Source organism: Apis dorsata, unplaced genomic scaffold (assembly GCF_000469605.1).
Source record: "Apis dorsata unplaced genomic scaffold, Apis dorsata 1.3 scaffold_257, whole genome shotgun sequence".
NCBI lineage: Eukaryota > Metazoa > Arthropoda > Insecta > Hymenoptera > Apidae > Apis > Apis dorsata.
The window spans coordinates 110,307-117,816 of NW_006263535.1; the positions used below are offsets into that span (position 1 = coordinate 110,307).

The 7,510-nt window shown below is 34.9% G+C and overlaps 1 protein-coding gene and 1 long non-coding RNA gene across 3 annotated transcripts in view; both read right to left on the reverse strand.

Annotated features, from left to right (window-relative positions):
* LOC102673602 overlaps positions 1-7,510 on the reverse strand; it is a 23,950-nt gene that overhangs the window by 627 nt on the left and 15,813 nt on the right. The gene's annotated exons all lie outside the window — the stretch shown is intronic.
* LOC102673372 (sodium-dependent neutral amino acid transporter B(0)AT3) overlaps positions 586-7,510 on the reverse strand; it is a 9,154-nt gene continuing 2,229 nt past the window's right edge. For both annotated transcript variants that reach the window (XM_006616319.2, XM_006616318.2), the window contains 13 exons: positions 7,450-7,510; positions 7,090-7,285; positions 6,876-6,991; positions 6,682-6,789; positions 6,304-6,387; positions 6,048-6,209; positions 5,833-5,943; positions 5,533-5,734; positions 5,242-5,444; positions 4,962-5,163; positions 4,708-4,867; positions 4,359-4,622; positions 586-2,270 (listed from right to left, as the gene is read on the reverse strand). The exon at positions 7,450-7,510 is cut by the window's right edge. In XM_006616319.2, coding sequence (XP_006616382.1) covers positions 2,075-2,270; positions 4,359-4,622; positions 4,708-4,867; positions 4,962-5,163; positions 5,242-5,444; positions 5,533-5,734; positions 5,833-5,943; positions 6,048-6,209; positions 6,304-6,387; positions 6,682-6,789; positions 6,876-6,991; positions 7,090-7,285; positions 7,450-7,510 — 2,065 coding nt within the window. In that variant the 3' untranslated portion in view covers positions 586-2,074. The remainder of the gene's footprint in view (positions 2,271-4,358; positions 4,623-4,707; positions 4,868-4,961; positions 5,164-5,241; positions 5,445-5,532; positions 5,735-5,832; positions 5,944-6,047; positions 6,210-6,303; positions 6,388-6,681; positions 6,790-6,875; positions 6,992-7,089; positions 7,286-7,449) is intronic.

Here is a 7,510-nt window from a genome sequence, read left to right on the forward strand (position 1 = left end):
AAGAGGAAGAATGGAAGAACGATATAAAAAAATATCGACGATTCGAAGAAAAAATATACGATATTCTCTATTCCTTCGATCGAAGCAACCATCCTCCTCCTCGATTTTTTTCGTAGGCCTCGGTGAATAATGTGCAAGAATGTGTAATAGTGCAGTACGTTTTATACATATTGTCTTATTGTCGAATTATTTAATCGTCTCGATTAATATTAATTTTCGATTTCGTCGTCGAATCTCATTATTATTGTCGTACACGACTCCCGACCGAGTCTTAGGAAAAAAAAAAAAAATTTCTTATTGTCTTTTATAACAACGTTGTTTATGCAACGTCGAACAAGATCGTAATTTTTTTTTTTTTTCTTTTTTTTTTTACCTCTTCCCTCGATATCGATACTTTAGCTTCGTTCACCATCGAATTGTTTTATTATTACCTCCTCTTCTCGCCCTTACTTTTTATTCCCTCTCTCGATTTAGAAAGAAATTCTATAAATTCGACACGTGAGATATGTATGTATGTATATGTATAGCTAAAGTAATAATTGATATTCGATTTAATAATAAGAGAGCTAGGGATGGGGCTAATTCAACTATTCGAATTCATCACACTTGATCACATCGTTTTGCGAAACGAGATCATTGATATGATTCTTGATCGGATTTGCTCCTTTTTCTCTCTTTTTTTTTTTTTTTTTTTTTTTGAATACGTTCTTAAAACTTACGTTCAAACAATAGATCTTTAGGATTTTAATTAGATCTTTGTATAATATTATAATTTCGCGACGATAAGAGCACAATGGAGAATCAATCGGTGTTCTAAAGTAATAATAATAATAAAAAAAAAAGGAAAAAAAAATAATGATGAAGTAGAAGATAAAAAAGTGGAATAAAATTCGGGATCGTCCCCATTTTTTTTTTTTTTGTTCTTTTTTTTCTCTTTTTTTTTTTTTTTTCCTTTACGGCCATTGGACGGCTCCTACATCTAATCTTAGGTTTCTCACGTTATTTGCAATTTTTGCTAAGCGGTAAAAGTTTTATTTCGAGTCTAAACTTTAACTTATTAGTTATCCTATTTTATCATGATCATCTGCAAATCTGTCGTTGCAGGGTTTCAACTTGTCTTTTAAGAAGTAATGTAAGGTTAAGTGCTAAAATGACGCGTTATATGCTATATAGTCTTTGAAATACACGATACATCTCTCTTGATAAATCATACGAGAATCGTAATTTTTGATATCATATGTAATTTTTCTTTCCCCCTTTTTGCATACCATCTTGCATTCTCTCTTCTATTCGTATTTCTTCCTCTTTCTTAAATTTAAATTCCTTTCTAACGTTATCACAATGTATAAAAGATAAAATTTCGAAATTTGCTTTTTCACAATGCAAAATAACTTCATAAAAACGAATCGAATAACGATAAAATATAACGATAAATATAAACGCATCGGGATGCATCGTATATCTTCGCAAGCAAAGAAACTGTAAGTTTGAAAGTAGAAACTTGCAGTTTCTTATTTATTTCCTTACTTATTTTTTTTTCTTTTTTTCTTTCTTTTTTTTTTACTTATCCGCTTATATCGTATTCATTTTTCTCATTCAAAACATTACTCGTCGAAAACGCTTCCATTTCCTCGCCTCCCAATCGATATTGACATTCGCGTTAAATGATTCAAAGACTCGAGAAAACAGCAGACAGAGAAAGAGAGAGAGATAGAGAAAGATCACTTTTCTGAAAGAAAAGATAAAGTAAATAATTACCTCCCTTCGTGATTCCATTCAAAAGTGCGTTCTGTTCTTCTTTTCCCTTAAACGAACGTCGTCACAAACATACGCGTAGATCGAATTATACGATACGTGGTATTTTCGATTAATTGACACGATGTACCCTTCTAAGATATATGCTCTCTGAAAATAAAGAGTACGTCAGGCGCGGCGCTTAAATTGAAACGAAGAACGACAGATGCGAGATCTGGCAACGATCCACGCCAACGATACGAAGTAAAAAAGTGCTGTTCCTCGGCCCGTCGAACCGTTTGAACGCACGTTAATCGAACGCGTGAGAGGATAACCATTCCTAGGTGAGATCCTCGTCGTCGTCGCTGGGACCCCCGGTCGGGCAACACAGTCCCTCTGAACCGTCGCTCCTTATGCAGAACAGCAACGTTTCCGCCGATGTCACCTCGTGGGGCACTATACCGTGAAATTCCTTCAGATCGGCAGCCGGGAACCACGCTTTCTCGTTATCCTCGATTATCAGTATCCCGAAAAGTCTGAATTGCGAATCGAGAAAATTAGAGAGAAAGATTCGTAAGGTTGTTTTATAGGGATGGGTTTAGGTAAATTTAGGGTGAAATTGAGTTTGAAAGAGTCGAAAGTGATATATTAAAATAGGAAAATCATATTGTGGATCTTGTGAAATTTGAGAATTTAATGGTAAAGAAGAAGTTAGAAAAATTGAAGCGCGAAATATTAAAATAGAAAAATCATATTATGAATCTTGTGAAATTGAAAGAAAAAAAAATTGCAAAAATTATATAAGCATATTGTGAAATGTGAAGTCGGATTTGAGTGCAAAGTTGAAGCGCGAAATATTAAAATAGGAAAATCATGCCATGGGTCTTGTGAAATTTGAGAATTTAATGGTAAAGAAGAAGTTGGAAAAATTGTACAAGCATATGTGAAATTTGAAGTCGAATTTGAGTGAAAAGTTAAAGCACTAAAATATTAAAATAGGAAAATCATGCCATGGATCTTGTGAAATTTGAGAATTTAATGATAAAGAAGAAGTTGGAAAAATTGTACAAGCATATTGTGAAATGTGAAGTCGAATTTGAATGAAAAGTTGAAGCACTAAAATATTAAAATAGGAAAATCATGCCATGGATCTTGTGAAATTTGAGAATTTAATGATAAAGAAGAAGTTGGAAAAATTGTACAAGCATATTGTGAAATGTGAAGTCGAATTTGAATGAAAAGTTGAAGCACTAAAATATTAAAATAGGAAAATCATGCCATGGATCTTGTGAAATTTGAGAATTTAATGGTAAAGAAGAAGTTGGAAAAATTGTACAAGCATATTGTGAAATGTGAAGTTGAATTTGAGTGAAAAGCTGAAGCGCGAAATATTAAAATAGGAAAATCATATCATGGATGTTGTGAAATTTGAAAATTTAATGGTAAAGAAGTTGGAAAAGTTGAAGCACCAAAATATTAAAATAGGAAAATCATGGATTTTGTGAAATTTGAGAATTTAATGGTAAAGAAGAAGGTGGAAAAATTGAAGCGCGAAATATTAAAATAGAAAAATCATACTATGAATCTTATGAAATTGAAAGAAAAAGAAATTAGAAAAATTATACAAGCATATTGTGAAATGTGAAGTCGAATTTGAGTGCAAAGTTGAAGCGCGAAATATTAAAATAGGGAAATTATGCCATGGATCTTGTGAAATTTGAGAATTTAATGGTAAAGAAGAAGTTGGAAAAATTGTACAAGCATATTGTGAAATGTGAAGTCGAATTTGAGCGCAAAGTTGAAGCGCGAAATATTAAAATAGGGAAATTATGCCATGGATCTTGTGAAATTTGAGAATTTAATGGTAAAGAAGAAGTTGGAAAAATTGTACAAGCATATTGTGAAATGTGAAGTCGAATTTGAGCGCAAAGTTGAAGCGCGAAATATTAAAATAGGGAAATTATGCCATGGATCTTGTGAAATTTGAGAATTTAATGGTAAAGAAGAAGTTGGAAAAATTGTACAAGCATATTGTGAAATGTGAAGTCGAATTTGAAAAGTTGAAGCACTAAAATATTAAAATAGAAAAATCATACCATGAATCTTGTGAAATTGAAAAAAAAAAGAAGTTAGAAAAATTATACATGCATATTGAAATTTGAGTTTAAAATTAAGACTTAAATGGTAAAGAAGAAGTTAGTTAAAATTATACGTGTATATCGTGAAATATGAAGTCAAGTTTCAGTGTAAGATTGGAAAATAAGTGACAGAGAAAAAGTTGAAGTGTAAAATAACAAATTAAAAAAATTACACATCCTGTTTGAATCTTGAAAATTGGGAAAGAGACGAGAGAGACAGAGATCGAAGAATGCGAATTATTATAATAAGAAAATTCAAAGTTGAAATCGTTAATAGAAAAAAAAATAAGAAAATACGATTCTACCAAAATGGAAAAATTATATTAATCTTGTAAAATACGAAATCCAGTTCGACAATTATAACTCGACTCGTAACATAACTGATGCAAAGATAAAGATAAAAAAGAAAAATAACAAAAAATAGAAAAATTTCATGGATCCTTTATAAAATTTATGAAATTAACAACAAATAAAAGGAGATATTACCTGCAAATTGCAACGGCGGGAATCCAAAGAACGGAGGCGAGGATAAGGATACCGATGAGGCCCAGGGCCCAAACGGGCCACTCGTGTTTCTCCGTAATACCCTTGCTGGCAACCCAAGCTGGATAACCACTCCCATCCACGATGATCTCCACGATCGAGGCAACTAAGATGCTCAGCATAGCCATCGGGCTCAAATACTTCCAACATATCAGCCAATAAAGGCCTGGACGGTTGCCAGTCATCAGTTCGATATCATCCGCGAATCTACGAACGAAACAACAATTTCGTTCGACCATCCTTTTGAAGCATCACAACTTCAATTTCAACTTAATTTCCTTAATTTCCATACCTTTTCAAACCGTACACGTACGAAACCGCGATGCATTCGAAGAACGCGATGATCAACAGGGGAAAGTTTCCACTGAAATTGTCGAACAACACGAAGACGTAGCTTCCAGCACCGTGGGCGAAGGCCATCGAGATCGCGCAGCAAAGCAAGCAAATGCCACCTAATTGTATATATAAATAGAAACGAAACTTATTATTATTATTATTACTACTATTATTTTGTTCATTTTCAAGACGAACATTAGGAAGATAAACCTGTGAGAATTTCTTTGCGCAAGTTTGGGAACAGTTTCATGTCAACGATACTTGTGACCACCCCTTCCAGTGTGCCGAATTGAGAATCGATTCCCAGGGTGAATAACATGAGGAAGAATAACACGGACCAGAATTGAGCTCCGGGAAATTGATTGATCGCTTCCGTGAATATGATGAACGCCAGGCCAGTCCCCGATGCCGACTGGAATAAAATCCAGATGGAGAAAAATTATTCGGGGAATTATATGAATGATAAAACAACGGTTGGGGGGAAACTTACGTTGTCCAATTCTTTTTCGAGGTCGCACTCGGGTAATTCAGGCATGATCAAGCTGTCCAACGTGCCATTTCCCGTGGTTATGTTCAAAAGTGTACCAGTCGCTGGTATTTCATCGGGTATTTTATCCAATTGGCCAAATATATTGAACAGGGTTGCATTCCTTTCGGTTAAACAGTGCTCGTAGACCATGGTAGCTTTGAAGCCTTTTTCCAATGATCGATACACAAACATTCTCAAAATTACACACATTTTATTACAATTATTCGATTATATCAAAGTACCAATAATTACCAATAATAGAAAACACAACGATCCCGGCAAACATGGAAGTGAAACAGTTCGTTAAACTGACCATTATTGCGTCTCGATAGCAATTGTTGTTCACAGGATTGTAAGAGGAGAACGCTATTAAACCGCCAAACGCCAAACCAAGGGAAAAGAATATCTGCGTGCCAGCTTCCAGCCACACCACTGGGTCGGTTAACTTCCACCACTTGAACAAATCGAGAAGAAGAAGAAGGGATGAATCTTTTCTTTTAATAGAGAACGATGGGAAAGTACCACTTCGTAATTAATCGATGAATCGGATACCTTTGGGGTGAAAAGGTGACGGAGGCCGTCCGACATCCCTGTCAGTGTGACGCCACGAAAGAAGAAAATGATCAAAACGATGTATGGAAATGTGGCGGTCACGTACACGACCTATAAAGGACATTTCAAATTTATAAAGCTGTTTCTTGAGAAGTCGAAATGTTTCATCTTACATGTTTCACGTTACGCGATATTCGAACACTTTAAAAGAATACCTTCCCTGATGAAGCGATTCCCTTGATCATGCACATGTAGACGAGGATCCAAGCGATCACCAGAGCCAAAGCGATCTTCCAATTGAATATTTCTGGGGTGTTGATGTCCTCGGATATCATCAATGTTGTCCGATACCAGAAGTATTGCGTGGGACTGCTTATCTGGAGAGACGAGCACTGGTTAATACTGCGTCCAATGTGCAATCGTCCAAATTGAACCGAGCAAGTTAATTAATTCGAATTTTTTCGATCCTACCACACACTCCGATTCGGGTGCGTACGATCCGTTTTGGAAGTACACGTTGGGGCACTCGGCCCACGGTAGCTTCGATTGAAAACTCTGGAAAATAATTTTTAATAATTTCGATCAATAGAGAGAATTATTATTTTATTTCTTTTATTTATTATCCTATTCTACTATTATTATTATTATTATTATCCTTATTTCTACTATTTATTATTTTTATATTATTATTATCCTTATTTCTACTATTTATTATCCTATTTCGTTATAAATATTGAAAAGGGAATAAATAATTTTAACATTGTTTTATTATAAAAACAAATTTATCTTCTTAGAAAATCTTTTCGGAAAGAAAAGAAATTAATAAAATGAAATAAAATATATACTCACTTGAACGAAGTAAAATAGGCACCAAGCGATAATAGTGTTGTAATACAGAGCTACGTTGAAAGATACCACAGCGCTGCTCACACCTATACCACCCATGTACGGAGAAACCTGTGTTAGAAAACACGATGTGATCGCTTGGGTGAAGGAGGGAGCCTATTTTGACGGATTGCGTTGTATACATGTGCAACAATCACCTGATTCCACACACCGATAGCTCCCTTCCGTAATCTCTGGCCAATCGCCAATTCCAGATAGAATATGGGGATACCCTCGATGGCCAGCATTACGAAGTATGGGATCAAAAATGCTCCTGTTACAATAGAGGAAAGGAAGGAAAAAAAGAAGAATATTCACAAAAGTTAAGAAAAATAAAAAATAAAGAAGAAGTTTTCGATGAAGGAAACCCACCTCCGCCGTTCTTTTGAGCGAGATACGGGAATCTCCACACGTTTCCAAGACCTACGGCGTATCCGACGGTTGCTAGTAGAAAAGTAAGCTTGCTATCCCAATTTTCTCTTTCATCTTCGCCCGCTTCCGGCCGGAAAATCGCTTTTCCCTCGTTACTCCCGAGCTTACTACCCCCACCCTCGTTCCCCGCTTTGTTCTGCAAATGAAACATTACAACAAACAAAATTATAATAATTATAATATAATATATTTATAATATATTATAATATTATAATATATTATAATATATAAATTATAATATAAAATATATGCGTTACACGTAATCAATTATAATCAGAAAAGAAAGGTAGACGTTATTACCTTCATGTTAGGACTGGAGTCCTCAAAGGCTGCGTTCGTGGCCCCATAATTGGCAGTGGTG